This window comes from Elephas maximus, chromosome 7 (genome assembly GCF_024166365.1).
Source record: "Elephas maximus indicus isolate mEleMax1 chromosome 7, mEleMax1 primary haplotype, whole genome shotgun sequence".
NCBI classification, from domain to species: Eukaryota; Metazoa; Chordata; class Mammalia; order Proboscidea; family Elephantidae; genus Elephas; species Elephas maximus.
In genome coordinates, this window is record NC_064825.1 from 38,030,862 (window position 1) to 38,057,171 (window position 26,310).

At 39.8% G+C, this 26,310-nt stretch overlaps 1 protein-coding gene across 19 annotated transcripts in view; it reads left to right on the forward strand.

The window, feature by feature from the left end:
* Positions 1-26,310, forward strand: part of DLG2 (discs large MAGUK scaffold protein 2) — a 2,175,949-nt gene that overhangs the window by 1,986,875 nt on the left and 162,764 nt on the right. For all 19 annotated transcript variants that reach the window (XM_049891082.1, XM_049891084.1, XM_049891085.1 and 16 more), the window contains one exon: positions 17,612-17,726. In XM_049891082.1, coding sequence (XP_049747039.1) covers positions 17,612-17,726 — 115 coding nt within the window. The remainder of the gene's footprint in view (positions 1-17,611; positions 17,727-26,310) is intronic.

Genomic DNA, 26,310 nt, shown 5'->3' on the forward strand with positions numbered 1-26,310 from the left:
AATATAAGGAAAAAAAACACTTCAGAAGCTAGAGTAATGAGTGAGTAGAAAATGACGTAGAGCTGAGAAAGCTGAAAACCAAGGGCGTACAGCTATATGAAGCCAATGAGAAGCACAGAATCCTAGAAGGACTCAGGTATTCAAGGCCTCAAGTATCTGAAGGCAAGGGTATGGGAAGTTCTGAAAACACAGGTTGGTTAGAATTCTTATAAGGAGCAATTGGTCCCCTCTTCTACCTGCTAAACATACCCATCCCAGCAAATGAATATTTGCTCTTTGGAGAAATAGAAGCAGAGTCCCTGGATTGGGAGCATCAAACATGAATTAGAGTAGAGGTAAGACACTACCCAGAAAACAGGGATATTAGGGAAACTATCACATATTTATATGTAGTAAATGATGAGATACCCCCTACACCCTGTCCAGTGCCTTCCCCTCCTTAACTCCCAGAATCCAGCAACCAGGTTTTTACCTGAAAGAAAGTACTGATATTTGGACATCCCCTAAATGAGTAGGTCCCCAGTTTATCACTAGATGACAACTAGTCAGCAATCCCTGCCCCTGTGAGCAGAACTTCCAGTCGGCATTTTAGTATTGTCATTGTTAATCTGGATTTACAAACAAGGATCACTAGGCATTTGAGGAAATTATTAAAACAAACATAGAATCAAAAAGAATACAGATAACCCAGAAGTAATTCCGGGAACAAAGGAAAACTTCAAAATATCTATAATTAAAATTCTCAGAGATATCATGAAATAGGAACAGGAAGTTGCTAAAAAGGAACCTTTAGAGAAGAAGAGCTTTTGGATTATTAAATGAATGAGATCACACCTGGGGCACTGTGTTCAGTTCTAGGAAGATTCCCCAATCTAAGAAGAACATTGAGAAAGTAGAGGGCATCCCGAGGAAGCTAGGATGTGGGTTTACTCATGCAGCGTATGTGCACATGGCAAACATTCATCCTGTGCCTTTGCCAAGCAGCCAGACAAGCACAGTTCTGAGAATGAGCAAGAGGAGAAATGAGCCAGAAATGAGCAAGAGGAGGCTAAGCCATCAGGAGCTTATAGCCTGGGGTAGGATAGAGATAGATAATAAAAAAATAAATGAGATACAGTGATGAGTGGTGTGTGAGAGGAGAGCAGGGACTAGTGAAAGTATCTGGAAACAATCCAAAGGGGAACAACTGAAGAATGAGGGAGCGGATGTTCTTGAGCCATTTTACTGAGAGAAAAACAAACCAAGGGAGAGATGAGAGGTTCTTTTTTAATTGTTTGTTTTTGAGATGTCTGAAGGGCTGTTTGATGGAGAGGAATTGTTCTATGTAGCTATAGGAGATAAACCTGAAAAAAAGTAAAAATTAAAGGAGTCAGATAATGACTCAAAATGGGAAAGAAAATTAAGCAATTTGGGCAAGGGATATTAACTCCTGTTCACGACTGGCTTCTGTCGGAAAGGCATTCTTTTCACAACCTGTTGTGTTTTGCTGGGAGTCCCTATTGCTGTTTGGTGCCATCAAGTTGATTTTGACTCACAGGGACCCTATGTGACAGAGCAGAACTCCCCCATAGTGTTTCCTAAGCTATAATCTTTACGGGAGTAGATTGCCAGATCTTTTCCCCATGGAGCAGCTTGTGGGTTCTAATTACCAATTTTTCTGTTAGGAACTGAGCTCTTAACCAATGCACCACCAGGACTCCTCGATGAAGTCCCTAGGTGGTACATTTAAAATGAGTCTACCGAGAGATACCTCGGGAGAAAGCTTGGCAGTCTACTTCTGAAAAATCAACCAGCAAAAACACTGTGGAGCACAGTTCTACTCTGACACACATGGGGTCGCCATGAGTTGGACTCAGTCTGATGGCAACTGGTTTGGTTTTTGGTTTTTGGTTTTACTAGTGTGTCCTGATAAATTCACCGTGGGTCAGATGGAGACCTGCTGTTCTCTGTCGGGCAGAGCAGGCTTGGTGAGTTTTTGTAGATCTGTTAATGTATTCATAGTAGGGAAACAATGAGATTGTCTTAAAAAGGGTAGTTTCTAGACTTATAGAAACAGCTCTGCTTGAGTTTAAATAAAGAGGACAATTGTTGGGGTGCATTAATTCCTAACTCTTCAATTGGAAACACAAATACCATCCCAGAGCAAGCCCTACAAATATTTTCTAACCCAGACTAAAGGAGATGAAGAATGAATTTGCCATCAAATAAACAATGGAAAGAATTTATTGTATGGCTGTGCTGAAACAAGCCCCAGAATTAGGCTCCAGTCACCCTGCAATTTCCAAATTTTTAGCCTTGTGCTGTGCAAACTGCAAATACCATAATTGATACCAGGCTCTGAGTCAGCTTTCTGATCCTCAATCTCATTTTCAGATTGGAGTCTAATTATCAGAACTAGTCCTACATCTCTAGAGGCAGCAAGCTTGGGATTTCTTCTTAAATTATTAATCAAGAGGAAAGATAAATTTGTCTATTTCATTTGTACAGGGATCAATTTCCCCTAGAATATTTTTATGTATTTCCACATAAAAGTCCATTTTAAACAGCTACTTACTTTTATTCTTTGCTATTTTTCCCACAGATCTGGAGGATAGAATGGTGAGATTAGTATGAGTTTCAAACAACCCTGTCTAACTCAGTTGCAAGGAAACACTCATCTCTAACTCTTCATTAGGTCCAGGAAAGTCTCTGGAATTACAGAAGTCTGGCACAGGAATGCTGAGCCATGATCGTGTCCCCTCGAACCCAGTGTATCCCGTACAGACTCCATATATCATTTTCTTCACCCCCTTTTCTATTCTGAGTGAGTTGCCCAAGCCGGGAACCTGAGGGAACTGTGGACACTTGAACACTCTTTCTCCTATGCCACATTGAATTAATCAACACATCCTCTTATTTCTACCTCCCAAATATCCATCCTCTTTTCTCTATTCCGTTCTTACTCTCTTGGAGCACTGAAAGAGACATCTAAATAACTTCTGGGTTTCTGATGTCTCCACTGTCTGGTCTATATCCAACACATTGCTGCTGGGTTTCTAAGTGACAAAAATGATACGTCCCTTAAAAGCCACTCAGTGTTTTTGTATTTTCTTTGTTTTAGAGTCCAAATTTCTTACCAAATTGTACTGTGCAAAGGACAGTATGGGAGTATATTTTGTCTTTGCTTAAATGACTATTTCCATTTCATGTACACCCAGGGAGTTTCTCACTTTCTTGTACATCCTTTGCCAAAAATCAAGGGAACACTTTTACAGAAAAAAAATTAGTGAAATAAGCAAAAGATTTTTTTTTTTTTTTTTTTTTTTTTTGCTGAGCCCCAGAAATAGATAAACCAAGCATGAAATTGTTACCACAAATGGTGCTGAAGAATTTCTGTTTAACTCCTGTTTATGTATTTAGGAGCTGTGGGTAAGTTTCCATTATGAGATTTTTCTGGTTGCATACAGTAAAATACCTGCAATATTAGGATGATAAATAGGAGCACATTATAGCATCTGAAGGAGTAAAAGACAATCAAGATTGGAGAAGAGTCTAGCTAGGTGATTTTAGGATTCAGGAAGAGAATTATGTTGAGAAGGAAGTTGAGAATTAAGAATTCTCTTAATCTGTATCTCTAGTGATTCACCTCTATCGGAAGTTAGAAATTATTTTAGGTAGAGGGCTATAGAGAAATAGAACATATTTATCAAAGTCTTTTTTTTTTTAATCAGGATGGGGGAGGAATGGTCACTTCAGCAGCCCCACTCCATCATTTATCAAATATCTCTCAAATATCTACTATATGCCTCTCAAATATTAAACAAGTATTTAATATTAAAAAAAAAAAACTGAGTGTTGCAAAGGAGAAGTATGGGTTGCATATCATGGAAGGACCTATCATAACTCAAGGAGGTGTCTGTAGAAGTGGTGTTTAAAACGAGGTAGCTATTTCCTCGACTGAATCTCAAAATGATGCTAGGTGTAGAATTTAAGCATCCTTATTTTACTACAGGGGAAACCAAGACATGCCTGAGGACAGCCAAGTGGAAGAGGCAGGCTCTGTCACTCCCAGCTCATTATACTTGTGAGGAAGACTGACACAGTGTTGTCAGCTTTGAATATTATCAAATTAGGATATTTAATCATTTTTTGAAAGTCAACTAAAATTTCCTATTAAGAAATTTTTCAAAAATACACAAAAGTAGAAGGAATTCCACGAAGAATACTCATGTACTTATTACCCAGTTTCAGTAGTATCCAAGAGTTTGTTAATTTGCTTCATATATCACTTAAAATATTTTCTTTACTGATATATTTTACAGCAAATCCCAACAGTATGTGTTTTCATCCGTACAGTACTCAGAACATGTAGAAACAACAAAAATCCATTTTCTTATATTACCACAGTGCTATTCTCATACCCAACAGAATTAAAAATATTTCTTGTTATGATCTAACATCCAGTCTATAATGTTAAAAGAAAAATTTAAATATCAGGATCCAAACAAGGACTATATATTATGTTTGGGTGTTATGCCTCTTAAGTATAGAGAGGACATTTTAACAACAAAAAATAAGACAAACTTTTAAAGAAAAAAAAATCAATAAATGATATGTTTAGATTTATGAAAAGCTCCTGCCTTTGACCTTACTTTTCCCTGTCCAGCACTAAGCTGTTCACCCAAATATTTAGAGCTATTGGGTCAGGGCCTGATTGCTTTCTCTCCTCAGCATCCCCTTCTTCCCCCAACCCTGAGAAGTATTCAGCCTGTGCTTGTTGGACAGGGTGCTGCAATATGAACCTGCCAGGCTGCCCCTGGAGAACGCAGACCAACTGGAACCTGCCTAACAGAGCCTATTCATTTTTTGTTTGTTTGTTTGTTTGTTTGGTTTTGTTTTTATTTTAGATGAAGGTTTGCAGAACAAACTAGTTTCTCATTAAATATTAAAACATTTGTTTTATGGCATTGGTTAACAACCCCAAGACATGTCAACCCTCTCCCTTTTCAACCTTAGGTCTCCTATTACCAGCTTTCCTGACCCCTCCTGCCTTCTACACCTTGCCCCTGGGCTGGTGTGCCCCTTTAGTTTCCTTTTGTTTTATGGGCTTATCTAATCTTTAGAGCCTATTCATTTTGATCTCACCGACCCAGCATTTACTATAGATATGAATTGATAGTGGTACTAGAAATTAGCTATTAAATACTTGATTAAGGTGATCATAGCCATGGACTGTACATGTGAAGAACAAAAGAGTGAACAGCACAGTCACTTGTAGAGGAATGTGTAGAATCTATGCAGTGTAAAAAGCACCAGACCAGACTGGGAATAGAAGATCTGGGTTTCATTCCCAGTTTTTCTGTATGATCTTGGGCAAATAGTCTAGCCTCTCCAAGCCTCTTTTTACTCTAGTGCTGTACCTACTGTGCCTCTACTTATCTAGGAATAGTGAGTTACCCTCTTACATGTCGTGTTTCATAATATGCAATACAAAGGGATAAATCTGATAGGAATGTTGTGGAAGCAAGACAGATATTTGTACCCCTCAAGCCACACCCAAGGGGACTGCCAGCCCGCCCACCTCTAGAGCCGAACCTGCTTTACCACCTTTCCCTGCCCTGGTCTATAATCAGGCAAGAATATCACCCTTTTCGTTGGACAAGTGCTAACCGACTGTTATTGCAGAAGCACCACAAGAAGCTTGAACATTATTAGTTTCTAACTCCATGATTTTAATACAAAAGAAGGAACAGGAAAAATCCAGCAAAGATTTAATATCTGTATTTGCCAAGGAAGGTTTTTATTTCTTATCCCTAAAAAGATGTAGTTTTAAGCATCTAGCTTAAATTAGAAGGCAGAGCTCCTGGCCTTCTTCTGATGCGCCATTAACTGCGAATCACACCCATTAAACTGCAGGCTGTGCCTGCCGAATGTGAACCTTTCACCCAACCTGCAAGCAAAATCTTTAGAGTGAATCGCCACTGAGGCTGGGCCCGAATAATATCTGAAGTTTCCATTTTTCCTTGAGAGCTTCATATTTACTCTCTCATGTGTGGTGTTTTATGTGGCTTTATTCCCGCTCTCAAGACAGCCCTAGCTTTTGACACAACTCTTAAATACTAAGGAATTGTTTTTCTAGGCAGGTAGAGTTTTTTTAAAAAAAAAAAAAAAACTACTGGTATGAATGGAAACCCTGGTGGTGTAGTAGTTAAGAGCTATGCCTGCTAACCAAAAGGTCAGCAGTTCGAATCCACCAGGCGCTCCTTGGAAACTGTATGAGGCAGTTCTACTTTGTTCTATAGGGTCGCTATGAGTCAGAATCAACTTGAAGGCAATGGGTTTTGTTTTTTTTTTAATTGGAATGAATTATTTTTTACCATCTCTTTACATTTATACTGTGCTGTTCAGTTTATCAGAAACCCTGGTGGTGTAGTAGTTAAGTGCTATAGCAGCTAACTAAAAGGAAGGCAGTTCAAATCCGACGAGAATCAACTCGAAGGCGACGGGTTTTTGGTACAGTTTATCAAGCATTTAAAAAACATATTTCTTCATTTGATCCTCACAGCATCCTTGTGATGTAAGCAAGGATTAGTACTATCTCCATTTACAGTTAAGGAATATAAAGCTTTGAGAGATCTTACGTTTTTTTTCTTTTCCATTTATTGAGCACCTAAATTTTTTTTTTTTTTTTAATTAGTCCATTCCTGGCACTATGCTATGCCATTTACACTTACTATTTCTTTTAATTACCAAACAATCTGATCAGGTACAGATAAGGAAACCAAGGCTCTGCTAGGTTGAATAACTTGCCCAAATCCATACTGCAAATCAGTCATGGTCTTAAGATTCAAACTCAGATAATATTTACTTCAGAGCCCTTTTAAAAAACAAAAACTTCTTACCCCATGCTATTCTCAGTCATCTGAAAGTGCTGGCTTAGCCAAGTTCTGAAAGTTTTTGTGCTCATTCCGTCTTGCAATACTCCTGATCATCAGAGAAAATCTGCTTTTATGGACCCATAAAACAAAGTATGTGTGAAGCCAAATTGAGATTTGATGTATCTAATTTTCAGAGTTATATACATATTAGATGAATAGCTGGTTGAGGATTCAGACTGTTGTCTTCCTACAAAAGTTACTTCATTTCACACATTAAAGAGTTCCTGAGTGTTTGGCTGACACCTCTTTAAAAGTTCTCCAGCCAGACTTCCTGGAGCCGTGAAGGATGGATGAACCCCTGAAACTATTGCCCTGAGATAATCTTTAAACTTTAAACCAAAAATTCTCCTGAAGTCTTAATACCAAACAATAGATAATAGTTAAGCTTAACCAGTAAAAAATAATTTGCCTTGAGCACTGTGCTCTTTTAAGAACTACCTATGTGGGATCAAATTGACAACAACTGGAAAGATTAGATGGGAACTTTGGGGGACAGTGAATTTATGGTAATGGGGGAGGAACAACTCAGAAAAGGAGGGTGAGAATAGCTACACAACTCAAAGAAAGAATGTAATCGGTGTCACTGAGTGATACATGTAGAGACTGTTGGATTGCTGTATGTTTTGCTGTGTATATTCTCAACAACAAAATAAAATTATATTAAAAAATATAGTTTTCCAGCCAAGCTGTGCAGAAAATTGTTCTAGTCAGAACAAAGGATCCCATTTCTATCTCAAAACAGAGAGAAATGAAGACAAAGAAATGAGAAAGGCACACCTTAATTTACCGTGTCATTGAAAGTTATCAGAAAGGTTTGATCTGCTTCCTAGTAGGTCTGGCAAGCTATAAGATTAATTTTTCTCCCTTGAAGTCTTCATTTAGCACACCCAATTCTGCAAACATTTATATTAGTATTTATTAACAGGCATGTCACACACTGGGCCTAGAGCTGGGGATAGAGAAAAAAATAATGACAACTTCCTTTCCCTCATGGCATCTGTAACTGAGTTCTTAATGCTCAGTACTAGAGATATACAAGAGAAAGGTATACACATCTTGTTCCTTTGTGGAGTATATAAAAGATACCAGATTCTGGTAAATTTAGTCTTTAGCCTATTTATTTCTCTGTATCTCTGTTTCTCGCTCTTTCACACACACACACACAACACACACACACACACACACACACAAGTAGTTTGTATCAGAGTTAAGCCAAATGTCAAGGCCTAATAAATCTTTAATAAATCTTTAGCAGTGGAAAATTCCATGTCACCACTTCAACACAGAAGCAGATTGGCAAACCTCAAAGATGAGCTAAATCAGAGTTGAAGTTAAAAAACAAACAAACAAACAAAAAAAACAAACCTGTTGACATCGAGTCGATTCCGACTCATAGTGACCCTACAGAGCACAGTATAACTGCCCCCATAGGGTTTGAACTGCAGACCTATTAGCAATCTAAGCGTTTAACCAGAGCTCTAAGTCAGGGGTTGAAGTTATTCACTAAATAAAACCCTTAAGTTGAATAACCAGCTTCAGGGGCTGGAGGCGGGGGTGGTGGGTAGCAGGTAGGGAGTGGGGAATCCACTGGAAATTCTTCCAATAGCCAGAGGTCAGCTCTCTTAACAGCAGGTGGGCCTTCCAGTGCACGTATTGGGAGGGATGCCAGCCTTGTAAAGTAGTCCATGAAACAGTACCCTTCCCAAAAATACTACTTGGAAAGCAGCCAGGGTAAGAAGGTTTTAAGGGTTTCGGTAAAGCTTAATATAATATGGCTAGGACCCATCTATGCCTTTCTGGCTCTGAAATTCCAGGACAACTAGAAAAGAAGAGGTGAAGAATTAGAATCACTGAGTATTTTCTGACCTCCAAGTAAATTATTTTTTAATCATTGTAGGAAAAAATGTTGAAAAATTATTGCTTCTCGGGCTTGAGATATAACCAGTGTTCTGTGGCTGATCCTATCCTGTGTGACTATTTGGTTAAGAGTCCTGTGGAGAGAGGGCTGTAATATATTTGTCTGAGGTTTTCTGAACACTTTTATTTACCATATTACATAGATTAAAAGTCTCACCTTTCTCCCCTTCTAAGTCCATTTCAGCTTGTGAAATCAGAGTATGTCTCATTTTATGTCTACCCTCTCCAAAAAAAATATTAAATGATAATGCTTTTTAAAAATCAGGACTGCTTAGAATGGTGAAAATCAATTACACTGTGTTAGATATTCAGAAAAAGTTTGTAGACAGGCAGGGATGATTTCCCAATTTTACAGATGAGGAAACCGTATCTCTGAGAGGATAAGAGATTTTCCCAACACTCAGAGCCAGGACTGAAATCCAGCAGCTCTGACTCTAGTGTATTACTTTGAAACGCTAGTTACTCTTCCTTCTCTACTAGTAATCAGGTAGTTTTTCACAAAGATTTAACCTGCTCGTTTCCCCACTGTAACATGGATCTGACTGTACTGGCTTCTTCCCACCATAGGAAGGCTTATTGATCCCGTTACCATCTAGAAAGCATTTGATATACGCCTCACGGGAGGCAGATATTTAAATAGCAGGTGTGCTTTTTATGTTCATAACAAGAAACCGGAAACTTAATGGCAGCAGTGCACCAGCCTGCGAGCCCCTTGAAGCAAGGACCTGTCCAGTGGCATTGGTATCCCACTGTGCTTGGCACGTAATAAACCTTCAAGAAACGTTTGCTGAGTACATGAAATAAAGATGTTTCTCTCAAAGAAATGGATGCATGTAACAATTGCTCACAGTACTTCATCCCCAGAGCAGTGGCTACATGCCGTGCTAAGAAAAGCTGTAAACTATTTCTCCTGCACCTTCGCATGTGCTCTAGCTGAATCCCAGTGGCAATGTGGGTTATATCCCTCAATATTGTTAAAAAATATTGTGCCCCAATAGACTGTACACCTGCCCTATTGGAAGGGGCCCCAAACAACCAATTTCCTTGCTTTATAAACCACCAAGGGATTCTAGTTCAGATCTATTAAAAGCATCACTTCTCAGGTGTGCAACAGGTGGTCTCATCAAACTAGTTCCCCTGTAGTGTGGAAGCAGATAACTCGGCAGGAAGTCAGTCTCTGCCTCTTGGATGTGCAGAACCCTGCTTACAGCCGAATGAGGTTTACCAGTTGTTAAAACTGCACACGTGTTCATGATGATCAAATAGGAATAGGGTGCTACTGTTACCCCATTAGTGCCAGTAAGGACTGGATATGGGTTTGTCCAGACAAGAGCCACCACAGCAAAAACAACGACAACCATTTTACACTTACGAAGTGTTTCATGTTAAATCTCATTTTGATTCTCATAGCCGCTTTGTGAGGGAAATCTCACAATTTGCAGATGAGGAGAACTGAGGTCAGTAACTTACCAAGGCCCCATTGGTAGTAAATGACAGGATTAAAAGTAGAAGTTGGTCTCCTAGCCTAAGGCTCTTAACTCCACCCACTCTGCTCACTGCTTCTAGTAACTGATAGTCCTGGGGCAGCTGGATGAGGCTGTAACTGTGGAGTGGTGCAACCCACTAGTTCATTTGAGAGAGAGCATGCTGATGACCTCAACTTCATTCGTGCTGTAGAATAACCGATTGACCTTATTGCATCCTTCAGACCTTAAGCGAGCCATCTCAGCCTTGAAAGTATGAAGAGTTGGACAGCTTCAATCAATGCAGGTTAATCCTACTGTATTGAACACCTCCAGCCTCTTCCTAGGAGCTAATGCCTCTTTTCCTGTGTGACTGGTAGGGTAGATTTACCTTCTGGGTCTCCTCGCTCACACTTGACAAATTGCCAGGCAAGCAGCGTGGCAGGAGCCCCTCTCACTGTGTAGTGCATGGTGGTCACATTCTTGGCTCTGCCCTGCCCAAGTGCCCATTAGTAGCTCAAAGTTTCTTGAGACTGTACTGACGGATCAGGTCACTAATAAGCCTGAAAATGGCAGCAGCTTTGGAATTAAGCATCCTTCTCTGAAGCTTTAAGTCACTGACAATTTGTGGGAAGATCCTCCAGGGCCACTTAGTAGTTGCCCAGCAGGTGAGTAGTTCCATTCTGGCGCCAATGCCCTAAAGTGGTTAAGAGGTACAGCGTGCTACAGCTGCTAACCAAAAAGTTCAGCAGCTGAAATCCACCAGCTGCCCCCTGGAAACCCTATAGGGCAGTTCTACTCTATCCTATAGGGTCACTATGAGTGAGAATCGACTGGATGGCAGTAGGTTTGGTTTTTGGTTTATGGATATCTTGGCTCATTCCTCTTCGTCCTGGAAGAAACATCAATTTGCAACAGGTAGAACAAGGCCATACAAGGTGCTCTGGGAGCTGATACAAGTTTCCATTTTACTTGCTACAGAAAGGGGTTATAAATTTTGTGAACAGTGAATAAGAATTGCTGTTACATTACACACTAAAATTAATGGGGGGGGGGTTAACAGTTATTACCAAGGGCCAGCACTTTGACTTCCACTCTGTCCTGTAATCGTCTCCACATATCTTGTTAGTTGCCATCAAATTGGCTTCAATTTATGGCAACTCCATACACAACAGAACGAAATGTTACAGGGTTCTGTGCTACCATCACGATTGCTGGTGTGCTCAAATCCATTGTTGGGGCCACTGTGTGTTTTGAGTGCCTTCAAACCTAGAGGGCTCATCTTCTAGCACTATATTGGACAGTATTCTGCTGTGATTCGTAGGGTTTTCATCAACAAATTTTCAGAAGTAAATCCCAGGCCTTTCTTCCTAGTCTGTCTTAGTCTGGAAGCTCCACTGACACCTGTCCACCATGGGTGACCCTACTGGTATTTGAAATACTTGTGGCATAGCTTCTAGCATCATAGCAACACATAAGCCACCACAGTATGACAGGCTGACGGACAGGTGGTAGACATATCTTGAGGTAGGTACTATCATCATTCCCATTTTACTGATGAGGAAATTAAGCTCCAAAAGGTTAAATACTTTTGCAGTGGTGCACTGCTAGGAAGTGACAGACCCAGGATTCTTTCTGATCCCATGTATGTATAATCTAAATCTTTCACACTCTTTATTGTTATCACCTCTCCTGGCCACATGAAAGCAAATGATACAATTCTAAAATTAATGTATCTAGTCAGGAACAATTAGATTTAGGTACCTAACAAAGTGGAAATCAAAAGAAGAAATCCAGCTTACTGTATATAAAGGGGAGAAAAAACTAACTGGAGGTAATATTTTGGGGACTCCTTTAAAAACATTTACCTAAGAATTAGTTTTCAGTGATTTGCTTCTTGTTGCAGATGAAAACCACATGGCACACAAGAGCAATTTAAAAAGCATTTGCCAGGCACCTATTTCATGTAAAGCAAAACAGAATAAGGTGCCACTTCCTTAGTGGACTCCCCCATCCCAGCATTGTCATGCTTACTTCCTTCGTCAGTGCCCCCTCTTGGAAATAAACTTCTTCGGGTTCTGTCTTATTCACCACTACATGCCAAGTCCCTAATGCAGTGCTGTGTAGAGAGAAGGTGGATGATAGACCCTGCGGGGTGGGGAACAGAGATCAGTGAGGCATCCCCACTTTCTAAGGAGCTTACAGTGCAATAGAGAAGACCAGCATGCACATAACTAATCTATTTAGGAAGGAGTGGGAGGAGGTATGAAGAGGGAGGTATAGGAATTGAGGAGCCTTTAGGTTCTAATGAGAACTGTGGTGTTATAAGAGGTGTTATGGTATAATGAAAACTGAAATGGCCTTAGAGGCCCCGGGTTGAAACTTAGCTCTATGTCCAATAAGCTCTGTTACCTAGAACCTCTATGACTTTGGTGAAGTTAGTTAACCTCTCTGAACCTGATTTTCCTCATCCCTAAAATAATATACCTGCCTCAGAGTGGAAACCCTGGTGGAGTAGTAGTTAAGAGCTATAGCTGCTAACCAAAAGGTCAGCAGTTCGAATCCACCAGGTGCTCTTTGGAAGCCCTATGGGGCAGTATGAGTCAGAATCGATTCGACGGCAATGGTTTTTTTGGGGGTGGCGGGGTGTGGTGGTAACTCAGAGCTTTTTTTGCTAGGAGAAATGATATAGTTTTTCAAGTATGTAGCCCGGATCCCTAGCCCATTGCAGGTGCTCAGTAAACATGAATTCCCCTCTAGATGATACAGAGCTTGGAGCACTTTAAAATCTCATCTGAGTGTTCTCCAGAGCTTTGGAATTGAGAAAGAATGTTAGGAATTTGATTGAAAAGTATTCCATAGGGGAGACCATAGATGTAAATAAAATATTTGGGGAGGAGAGAAGGGATTAAGATGAAATAGATGTGGCAATGTTAGGTTTTTATGTTTTAACTTGTTAAAAAATGTGATTTTCAATACTTTTATAGAATATGAAAAAGGCTTATATTTCACAGTTTACAAAGCTGATTTCTTGTTTATTTCTAGAACATTACTAAGAACTATAAACTTGTTTATCTCCGAGAAGCTGGAAACTAGATCTTATTGTTGTTTTTCTTGTTAGATGCCGTCACTCATAGGGACCCACGACAGAACAAAACACTGCCCGGTCCTGCTCCATTCTCACAATCATTGCTATATGTTTGAACTCATTTTTGTAGCCACTGTGTCAGTCCATCCCGTTGAGGGTCTTCCTCTTTTTTGCTGATCCTCTACCTTACTAAGTATGATGTCCTTCTCCAAGAACTGGTCCCTCCTGATAACGTGTCCAAAGTAAGACAAAGTCTGCCATCCTTGCTTCTAAGGAGCATTCTGGCTGTACTTCTTCCAAGACAGATTTGTTCATTCTTCTAGCATGGTATATTCAATACTCTTCACCAATACCATAATTCCAATGCATCAATTCTTCTTCGATCTTCATTGTTCATTGTCCAGCTTTCACATGTATTTGTTCTTGTCTCTGATGAAATGTCTTGTACCTAAGCTTTATTTTTCAAAGAGGAACAAAGAAAGGGGTTAGCACATTTGAACATAGGATTTGTGACCAAGATGACTGCCAGAATGGAGAAACTGAGAATACGATGGATTTCAATTAAGGCAAATGCAATCAATATAAAGTATCTAGAGAGGGAAATGTAAACACCGTAGAATATGAGGCAGAACAAACATTTCAAAAACATGGCAGGAAACATTCTGGGGAGCTAATGAGCCATAATATAAGGAGACCACAATTTATTATTAAAGCAAGTATCCTGTTGTGGTATATAAAGTGGGACAGCTACAAGGGCCTAACAGTGTTTCTAACATGATGTGACTTCGATGGAAAGAGCACAGAAATCACCTGGAGAATGATAAATATAACAGATATGGAAGTGGCAATGATTTAACAAAAATAAAACCTCGAAAAAGAAGTCCAAGAGGAGATAGAGGTATATTGCTCTTTTTCTTGAAAAAACAACATAAAGGATGGGCAATTTCAGTACCCACAGCCACTTTATAACTGAGTTCATTTAATGATTCTGCTCACTCCATCCCTTGTTCATTCATTCATTCATAAATTATTTATTGAGCACCTTCTATTAAATGGACACTATGTTAAGGACAGGGAATTCAAGGGAAAGTGAGACATGGCTTCTGCCCCAGAGAGTTCAGTCTAATGGGGAAGGTGGGCAACTGAACACATAACTGCAACTTGGCGTGATTAGTACAACAATTAAAGTACCAAAGTGGTCACACAAGGTTCAGGGGCTGGCACTGAATTAGATGCTTATCAGGGGACAGTTGGAGGGGTGGAATTTCAGGTTTGTGTCACAGATAGTGAAGCCAACCAAGTTGTAAAGGAGGGTGCCCTGTGATCAGATGGGAGGTTCCGTGGTACCACTCAGGGGTAGTATACAAGTGGCAGCATGGAAGATAGATCAGAAGAGGCTGAATTCTGGCTCTGTGTCCCAGGCCAGATCACGTCTCTGAGAAGTGCTAGTGGGGGCCGTTGACGGCTATATAAAGCTTTTACTACCTGAGGCACTCTGCTAACCTGTAACACACAACAAGGTCTCTGTCTCTAATAGTGAGCTATTAGAAACTAAAAAAAAAAAAAAAGAAACTAGACGGGCCTAAATACCAGTAAGGAAGAGATGATAGACAGATAGTGAGGAAGGTAAGAAAAGATCCAAGTTACACTGTTAAAAGAGACACTTAAATGGAGTTATGGTCCCGTGTGTGTGGGTATGTGTATATATGTATGTAGGTAAATGGGTTGAGAAATATCTGTGGAAGGACAACACATAACCAAACCTGCACCTCTAGGGTAAGCTCAGGGAAGGACAGCAGTGAGAGTTGAGAGAGGAGGAAGAAGAAAGCACAGGGAGGGAGAAGTGACAAGGGAGCTCTCAATTTTTATTCTGTGTTTTTCTGTATAGTTCAAATCTTTACAATGTCCATCACTTCATTTTGTAATTTAGAAGAGAAATGAGATGATGCCCATGAAGCCCTGAGCACGGTACTTGCCATGTGGCTAGCAATAAATTATTAACTGACTTTTAGAATGGCCGGAAAATAAGATTTGCTCAAAATGATTTAAATCTGCATATGATATATTGATGGTCATAAATAAGTGTTTTTTCTCTCCGCTAAAATGAAACGAAATAAATTATCTTAAATTATGGACAATTGATTTTAGGTTAAATATGTGTTCTACTTAATCATTTAGGATTTCATTATGCAAAGCTAAGTTTGGAATAGGAAGCTTTCCAAACCTAGGTAACATCAGCCTTTGCTTAAGCACCAGAAATTTCCAGCCCACTATTAGGGTTTATTAGGGTTTTACCTTGGGGTAAGACCTATGGGGCACTTCTACTCTGTCCTATAGTCTTGCTATGAGTCAAAATCAACTTGATGACAATGGGTTTGGTTTACAGGCTTATTATGGCTTTATTTCTAAAGTACTAAACTTTAAAAAAGAAAAAAATCTAGTAATACAGAGATCATTATCCTGTTACCGATTTACTGTTGAAGACCAAGGTCAAATCATTTCTTTTTGGAAATTTCATCCCACAATTACCAATAGATCCTCAGTAAATTAAAATTTAATTTTGTGGAACTTTTATAATAAAGAATTTGATACATACTGTAAGTAGATCATTCTTTATTAATATTCATTTAGTCATCCTTGTTTTCTTGAAAAGTTGTTAATGAATTGAAAATCAAATTACATTTTGAAATGCATTGAGGACCTCTATTAAAATTCTTTGTAATTAAAAGAGCCATTTGTACTTTGAATTAACATTTTCAAATCTATCTTATTGATAAATTGAGCCTTTCACCTAATAGATTTTCCTAAAGCAAGACACTGTTATGCTAAGGAGATAATAGAACAGTTTTTAGGTTATGATCAAGAATTTCTGAACTTCAAAAACTATTTCTTTTTGCATGCTGATTGTGTTACTAAGTACCTAAATTTTAGCTTGTTTGTGCTGTTTTCTGTTGGATTGACATATGGCAAAAATATTTTTCCTATGAGAAATAGCATGGTATTATTGCCCATAATTCCTTGATTTTTCAAATTTGAATGTTTCTAAAACACATTTAATGTGCAAGTATTTCTCTACCCCCAGTCTTACCCTAACCTCTTAAAAACCTTCATGTGAATATATTTAAGTATATGGTACATCTTAGAATTGATGTCGTTTGGTACGTGGGTGTTTTATACTAAAGTTATGGGGAAAATTTGAGGTATGATCCCAAGTGATCAACTTCTAGCAGCACCCCAGCAGAAGAAAACTTAATGAAATTAAATGACCTTCCTTACACCATTCATCACCAGTCACTTGAGTCTCTGGTCTATCACCTAAGGACAAACTGGAGACTCTCCTCAACTCCCCACAGCCTTGGGAGTTCCATGGACTTTTTTTCTCACCCCCACCCCTTTTTTAAAATTAAACATCTTATTTTTAGATAAGGAGCTCTGGTGGTGAAGCGCTGGGCTGCTAACCTAAAGGTCAGCAGTTCAAACCTACCAGACGCTCTGCAGGAGGAAGATGTGGCAGTCTGCTTCCATAAAGATTACAGCCTTGGAAACCCTGTGGGATTGTCCTACTCTGTCCTACAGGGTTGCTAATAAGTCAAAATCAACTCAATGGCAATTTTTTTTTTTTTTAAAGAAAATTGTAGATTCACATGCAGTTGTAGGAAATAATACAGGGAGATCTTGTGTATCCTTTATGCAGTTTTCATAGCATCTTGCAAAATTATAGTACAATATCACAGCCAGGATATTGACATTGGCAGTGATTTTCCCAGTTTTACTTGTGCTCATTTCTGTGTGTGCGTATGTGTATTTATGCAGTGTTATCATATTACACGTCATCATGTTATCAGTGCAGGTCAGTGTGTTCTTCAGCACGGTCAAGATACAGAACATTTCCATCACCATGATAATCTCTCATGTGGCCTGTTTATAACCACGGATACTTCCCTCCCACCCCCATTGACTTTTAACATGTTTAGGATTTGATGTTGGTGTGCTTTCTAGTTAAGTTTTGGGAAGTAACTGATTTCTCCTGTTCCTCTTGTGAATGCCTGTGAATAAATAAATCTAAGCAAGCATACCTTCTGTGCGCCACCATTCTTGAGTTGTTCACCTCCCTGTTGCTTGGCAAAAGAACCAACAACATGGGTGACGAGCTGCCTCAGCTGTGCAGCGTTCCTAACTCTATGAAGGCGTGGAATCAAACCCGCTACCTTTCTTTCCGTTCCCAGATTACGCTCGATTTGAGGCCAAAATCCATGACCTACGAGAGCAGATGATGAACCACAGCATGAGCTCCGGGTCCGGGTCCCTGCGAACCAATCAGAAACGCTCCCTCTATGTCAGGTAGGCGACGGGCATTTCTCACTGCCACCTGTGCTGTGTGAGCAATCCAGCTTGGGGAGACGGAGGTCTTATAGCAATGAGACGTGTTCTAATTAACCCATATGCTCACAGTACACCCCTGCCAGACCTTAAGTTTAGTCATTTTTAATAAATTTTTGAAATGTTATTATGTTAAATTAGGTAAAAGTCTTTAGTTTTAACAAGTTAATTTTTGGCCATGTTATGATCCAAGATAATGTTCTTACAACAGGTTACGGTAAAAATAATGAGAAGAAACATTTTCATTTCTGATAGATCTTAAATTGAATGTATGGACCAAAGACCTGGACATTTGCTCCGTATGGGTGTGGGAAGAAAATATTCCTGTATCACCTCCTGACCTTCCTGATAATGTATTGCATTAGCCTTGGCATACTGATTTGAAATCAGAAGTATTTTAAGGATTATGCGTCTTTTCTAATAAGTTTTGTTGGCCATGCGATTATTGGAAAAACAGTTTTCCGTGGCATCTTGTTACCAATTATTTCTCACACCACAAAATTTCTTGTCTCTTGCCTGACTGAACTCATTAATCTATCAGATAAAGAAATGATTGGTTGAGCTTGAAACGCATGGCGGTCTTTGATTCTTGTAGTTGACTCTTAAGTGCCATCATCACTCAACTATAACACGCACCTCCTCCTAGCACGAGCCTCCTATATTATTTCCAAAATGCACTTCACGAGTGCAGGCCGTACTTATAAAAATGATGTAAATATTGAGAACCAAGAGGGCAAAAGTGATGCCCAACGATGGATAAAAATTAATCTGTGTACTGAATGCAGGAACGGTGCCCAACCTCACTGCGCTCTCCCCCCACCCCCTACTCCACCTCAGAATCCTGTCTGACTCCCACCTAAGGCCTTGTCCTCCTCACCTGACTCTTTACTTTCTTTTCCTGGCATGAGGTCCATGTTATAGATACTAATTGACATATTTGAATTGACCTGTCCTACTGATTCCACTGTGGCTAAAAAGTTATCTTTTGTGTGTATCAGGTAGGTACAGCAGGGGGAAGAAGGCAACAGGATTCCCAAAGGTGATGGGTTCTTGAGGGTTGCTTAATTTGCTGGCTGCTCTGATAAGCACAGAGTCCCTTGTTATTCAAGGGAGCTCCAGTACCTCAGAAGCCCTGATGTTTAGGTTGAGAAAAAAAAAGAAAGAAAGAAAATTAACCTTTCAAATTTGCTGGCTGTACTTCAGAAGATTATTTTCGTATACTTCATTGTAACCTGTGAAAAGGAACTGGTGAGCACCACCTTCAAACATGTCTCATAGTGATATCATAAATGTGATGGAAAGTTAACAGCCCCACTATTTTCTCCTTACTTGTGGCTTATTGCTAGTCTTCGTGATAACAAAATATTTTTAAGTTTTGAAATGTTTTAGTCTTGAGCAAAAGGCAGTTGGGATAATGGAATAAAGATAAATCATTTAATGCAAATAAATTGGTTCAACAGGATAAAACTTGAAGAAAAATTTATCAAACTATTGGTTGCATATTAAAAAAATAAAACATATCCAAAATGTTATGGATGTATTAGAAGTTTGCTGAAAATATCAGTAACAGTTTAGTCCTTTTATTTAAAGATTAGGAAAACTAAATGAAGTGATATGATATTATGTCAAATCAATAGGCTTCATTTTAAAAAGCAGTGTTACTCAGAATCAAACTTTTTTTTCTAAAATGGTAAATAAAACTATAACATGCAGAATAGATGAAGACAATTATGGCTCATTAGTATTCTAGTAGTTGGAGGAGGTATTAAAAGGAGGACTTCTTTCAAACGGGACTCAAAAATAGCTGACACCTCACAGGAAATTCTCCCAAATGATTTCTCTGCAATGTACAGATAGGGTATTTGGTTACCAGAAGTTCAACTATAAATACTTACTTAGCTCCTAGGTGGCTGATTTCAGCATTCGATGACTCTTGGAAGCATAGACTTAGATATAGGCCCTGCATAGTATAAGATTAGAGGGAAAGAACTTACAACAGTCCCAGCCTCGTTCTCACGCTATGTAATAAAGCAGACAAAAGTGCAGAAAATGAAATAGAATAGCTAGGCATAAGAGGATTTGGCAGGTTTGCACCTTTCTCCAATCTTTTTGACATCAGTTTTGGTTATAAGAGTTTCATAGAGATGCTCGCTTTATCTAGAGGGCTTTGAATCGGACCAGTGCCAATTGGTCGTGCATATTTTAGAAAGTCAACTACTTGCTCTCTCAAAATAGTAGTAGAGTTTCTTGGATATGTAAAAATAAGATGAGCAACATTTTTCTTTAATCTGAAAATGACATCCTCAAGTATTTGCTTATTTTTTTACTCATTTTGCTTAGCTTTAGGTAATTCTAGGGCCGGACAAAACTGTAGCAACCACCAGATCCACTGTTTAATTTCAAAAGAGGAAACTGAGGCCCTGGGAGGGAGGAGATTTGCCCAGGTTTCCACAGCTATTCGATGGCACCCTCAGATCTCCTACCTGCCAGTCCCATACTTCTCCCATCCCTCTGCTTCTCCAGGACTTAGCTCAGTGGTGTCAGCTGTTGAATGCTCTTCAACTGTTATCCCCAAGCTGCTTCCTTAGGCCCAGCACAGAGACAGACTCTTAAATTAAGGAATAGGTTAGCTGAAAGGAGAAATTCAAGCACAAATCTCTATGAGGGTTTTGCACAGAATAAACTGTGCTAGAGAACATATGGGATTTCTTTAGTATACATAGTTTTCCATGATGCCAAACATAGATTAGAAAGCAAGAAGCCTCTCTGTTCTGTGATAAACAATTTATCTGACTTAGTATTCGTCTGCACCAGAAAACCACCATTCTCCTTGGAGTTACCGCCTCTTTTCTACACACACACACACCAATCTCACTCACTCTCTCTCTCTCTCACACTCACAAAGCACACACACACCCAGCCCTGGCTGTCCTGGCCTCTGCATGTCAGAGAACATGCATCTTCTCAAGATCTGGCAGAAGCTGGCCTCTTTCCTGTACGAGAAATGGTTATCCCAGGTGGTAGCAATTTGTTTGCCTGAAAGTACTGAAGGGAGGGAGAGGTAACCAGCACTCCCTAAGCCAGGCCGGTATTTTGTTGTTTAAACTTGAACCAGCCCTCTCTGTTCTCCAATCTAGTTATGTAATAGTTATCCTTCTTTAAATCCTTTGTGTAAGGCGATTGAAGTGCTTTGGTAATGCTGTATAAATGGAGCTGATTGTTGCTAATGACAATACTGTACATGTTCTATGGGAATGACTTGGATATGTTAGATTTAATGGGTCATTTGTATTGTATATTTCCTGAGTTGTGAAACTTACATACAGTTGTAGAATCTTAAAATAAATGTTAAAAAAAATGAATAAAATATTTTTCAAAATGTTCCACAATGACATTAGCAGTTCTTTGAAGGTAGATGCTCTTGGGCCCCTGTGCAACTGGGATATAGATTTTGTTGTGTGAACTTCAAAGCTCTCCATATGGGCAGAGTGACTAGGCCACTGCCTAAAAACCCATTGCCATCAACTCAATTCTGACTCATAAGGAGTCTATAGGAGAGAGTGGAACCGCCCTATAGAGAACAGCTGGTGGATTTGAACTGCTGATCTTTTGGTTAGCAGCCTTAGCTCACTGTAGCTCTTAACCACTGCATCACCAGGTCTTCAGGCCACTGCCTAAACCAAACCAAACCAAACCAAACCAAACCAAACCTGTTGCCATCTAGTTGACTCCAACTCATAGCAACCCTATAGAACAGAGTAGAGCTGCCTCAGAGAGTTTCCAGGGAGCATGTGGTAGATTCAAGCTACCCACCTTTGGTTAGCAGTGATAGCACTTAATCACTATACCACCAGAGTTTCCAAGGCCACTGCCTACCCACTCATAGCAACCCTATAGGACAAAGTAGAGCTGCCTCAGAGAGTTTCCAGGGAGCATGTGGTAGATTCAAGCTACCCACCTTTGGTTAGCAGTGATAGCACTTAATCACTATGCCACCAGGGTTTCCAAGGCCACTGCCTAGGCATAGTGAATTTATGGGCTCCTGAAGGTCTTCCACTTTCTGCCTGGTGAAGTAACGGTTAAGCGCTATGGCTGCTAACCAAAAGGTCTGCAGTGCAAATCCACAAGGTGCTCCTTGGAAACTCTCTGGGGCAGTTCTACTCTGTCCAATAGTGTCACTATAAGTCAGAATCAACTCCACAGCAACAGGGTTTTTGGTTTGGTTTGAAGGTCTTCCAGCCTCCAAAATGCACCCTCCCCCTCTTATCTACCAGCTGGCAATAGCATTCCTGATAGAGAACAAAGCTTTTCCTGTTACTGATAGGGATGTACTTTTATATTCAAATGCTAAGAAAGGTCAGAGATAAAGAGGATTAAAGTCACACAAAGTATAAAGGGCTGAAGGAAGATTCTTTGTTTTGATAAGGAAGAGAAAGGGCACCCAAGACTGGGAGAATGGGGAGGGGAAAGAAAGAAAAGCAGATAAATGTCCATCAATAGGCGGTAAAAAAAAAAAAAAAAAAAAAAGGTCACAGGAAAAAATAAAAGGAAAACTTGGCCAAGGTCCACTTGTTAATAAAAGATAATGATTTTGGGAGTTTCAATGAATTGGGGTTTAAAAACCAGTTTGCTATGATTTATTCATCCATTCACCAAGCTTTTCTTCAGTGTCTCCTCTGTGCCAGGACCCATAATGCATACTGAGGACCCAGCAATACAAGTCATGGTACCTGTCCACAAAAAGTCCATGTTTAGTGGGGGAGACAGCCAATGCAAAGACTTCAGTTAGCTCTGAAAAAGGCCTGGATCTTGATTGCTTCCTAATGCAAGGATAACTAAATTGATTCTTGAAGAATTTGTATGAGTTAACCCAAAGGCTTTCAAATCTTTTGACCCACGGTAAGAAATGTATTTTACACCCTGACCCAATAAATATAAACTAAACCAAACCCATTGCTGTAGAGTTGATTCCGACTCATAATGACCCTATACGACAAAGTAGAACTGTCCCATAGGGTTTCCAAGGAGCACCTGGTGGATTCGAACTTCTAACCTTTTGGTTAACAGCTGTAGCTCTTAACCACTACACCACCAGGGCTTCCAAGTAATCAGAAGAGTCCTTAAAAGTGAAAGAGGGAGGCAGAAGATAGAGTCAGTCAGAGAAAGATATAACTGCAGAAGATTAGAGTGATACCATGTGAGAAGGAATCAACTTGCCTTTTCTGGCTTTGAAGATGGAGGGAGGTGACCACAAGCCAAGGAATGTGGAAGGCATTTGGTACCAGGATAGGCGCAAAAATGGACTCTCTCTGGAGCCTTCAGAAAGGAACTTTGTTGATACCTTGATTTTAGCCCTGTAATAGGCAAGTCTTAATACTGACCTAAAGAAATGTAAGATAATAAATTCTCGATGTTTTAAATCATCAAATTTACGATAATTTGTTATAGCAGACGATAGAAAGCTAACATAGTTGCCAAATGACAAGCCTATAATTTATCCTACATTCATTAATTGGCTTTTTAATGAAGTAAGATCTTACCCGTATACATTCATTGTTGGATATACTAATGTATATCAATCTGGACTCAAGGATTCTTATTTTACTGATATATTTTTAATCTTTACTATGCTTACATATTTTTGAGGTTGCTATTGTCCCAAATTTTGCTTATGAAACATTCTTTTTTTTTTTATTAACTTTTATTGAGCTTCAAGTGAATGTTTACAAATCAAGTCAGACTGTCACATATAAGTTTATATACACCTTACTCCGTACTCCCACTTGCTCTCCCCCTAATGAGTCAGCCCTTCCAGTCTCTCCTTTCCTGACAATTATGCCAGCTTCCAACTCTCTCTATCCTCCCATCCCCCCTCCAGACAGGAGATGCCAACACAGTCTCAAGTGACCACTTGATATAATTAGCTCACCCTTCATCAGCATCTCTCACCTACCCACTGTCCAGTCCCTTTCATGTCTGATGAGTTGTCTTCGGGGATGGTTCCTGTCCTGTGCCAACAGAAGGTTTGGGGACCATGACCGCCGGGATTCCTCTAGTCTCAGTCAGACCATTAAGTATGGTCTTTTTATGAGAATTTGGGGTCTGCATCCCACTGATCTCCTGCTCCCTCAGGGGTTCTCTGTTGTGCTCCCTGTCAGGGCAGTCATCGATTGTGGCCAGGCACCAACTAGTTCTTCTGGTCTCAGGATGATGTTGGTTTGCTTATGAAACATTCTTTAAGCTATCTCTGACATATTTGTTATAAAATTAAAAATATTATGCTGCCAATGATACCGTCAAGAAAGTGAAGAGACAAAACTACAGAATGGGAGAAAATATTTGTAAATCTTATATCTGATAAGGAGCTCTTACAACTCAACCATAAACGATACCACAATTTAAAAATTATAAGATATTTTAAGTGGTCAGTATTTTGGGGGACTTGGGACTAACATGCTCAGCTGCTAACTGTAAGGTTGGAGGTTTGAGTCCACCCAGAAGCACCTCAGAAGAAAGGCCTGGTGATCTGAAAAATCAACGATTGAAAACCCTATGGAGCACAGTTCTGCTGTGACACACATGGAGTGGCCGTGAGTTCGAAGAGACTCTACGGCAGCTGGTTGGACCCTGATGGTCTCTGCTGATGGTCTCTGGGATACTGTCCAACACTTTAAATAGATCTGTACTTGAAGAGTTCCATGGATATACGGCATCTACTGTTGGGTCAACTTGTAACCAATTTCCCTTTTTTTGTTTTGTTTGTTTAACATTTGTTAAGCATTTATTATATGTCAGCCATCGTTCTTAATGATCTCATGCATTTAAACTTCAGAGCAACTTCATGAGGTAGATTGTTATTGTCTATTACGTAGGAACTATTATTATTCAACTGAGTTACCCGTATATTTGGGTCCATGGATATATGGCATCCACTATAGCTTCAGTTTGTAAAAAAAAAATCCTTTTTAAAAATCTTATTGGAGGATGAGGCAAGCACTTACTGGAGAAAATCAGGCCTTGGGAAGCAGAAAAGATCTGGAGAGGGCACTGATGTCTGGATGGGCAACATGGGCTACACGATGAAGGTCCAGACAACTTACGTGCCAGTGCTTTACTCTTGGCTTCATTTAAACCTTACAACAGTGCTATGGCATAGGTATAATTATTATCCCTATACTACAGACAAGGAGCCTGAAGCCTGAGGCAGTTTAAAAATAACCTACACAAGGTCATACAGGTAGAGTGTGGCCAAGCCTAACCCCTTCCCCAGTGTGTCTCCTCCTGAGGCCCATGTCCCATGTTTATTGCGCTACAGCACAGTGAGCATGAGGTTAACCCTGGGGGGCACAGGTTGAACGCACATTGCTAGTACTTCAACGTGGCTTACACATTATACTGACTTCCTTTGGTTAGGCCTGCCTTCTAATCCAGACTTCACAGTTTATCAATTGCTAAAACTCAGGTTACTCATTCATAAAATGGATGTAATGCATAGCTCACAGGCTTGTTGTTAGGATTAAGTTAAACAGAGGCTGTGAAGTCTGCCATATGAGACTTGTTAGCTAAGTGGGCCCTTCCATTACCCCCTTTAAATGCTCAGAGCCTGCCTCTTAATCCAGTACATCTATAAAACAGAATAGATTTCCATTCTTTATTTATATTTTGAGGCTCATTAGCATTTTGCTCACTCTTTCAAGTATTTGCATTTTTAATTGTATCCCTAATTGTGGAATAAGAGGCTTTGTTCATGCAGCTAATTTTATGCCGGAAAGAGAGGAGGAAGAGTCATTTGGGAGCTGGGGGAGTTTTCTCCTTCCCCTAAAATCACAGGCTGATTCTGATTTTACCAAGGTTTGTAATTTTTAGATTTGTGTGGGAAGAGGGACAAAAGTGCTGTGGGTAACACTTCCGTTGACCATCACATTTTTCCTCCATCCCTTTGCCCCAAATTCCAGGACCTAAATCTCATTTTCACTGATGCTTGGCCCATCATTCATTCATTCATTCATCCAGGAAACCTTTTCTGAGCTATAACCCTCCACATAATACCTTTCTGTGCTAGGCTCTGGAGATACAAAGATAAATATTACATCTTTTTTGCCTTCAGGGAATTCAATGGTTGCTCTACTAAGCTGGATTTCCTCCCTGACACCAGCCTCCACGGTAATCATTACTACTTCTAGAAAAGGGAGCAGGACAGTATGAGGTGGAACATAGGATACAAACAGGGGAAAAGAGGTGAGAGGCGAGTATAGGGACCCCTCATCCTAAATCATGAAAGTTGGGTTAGGAGTGAGGGAAGAGAGTAGAACACAAGACATTTGTCCTTTAATCTCAGCATTTGAAACAGTGCCTGACACATAATAAACCTGTTGCAGTCGAGTCAGACTTATAATGACTCTATGTTGTTGTTGTGAGGTGCCGTCGAGTCGGTTCCGACTCATAGTGACCCTATGCACAACAGACCGAAACACTGCCCGGTCCTGAGCCATCCTTACAGTCATTATGCTTGAGCTCATTGTTGCAGCCACTGTGTCAATCCACC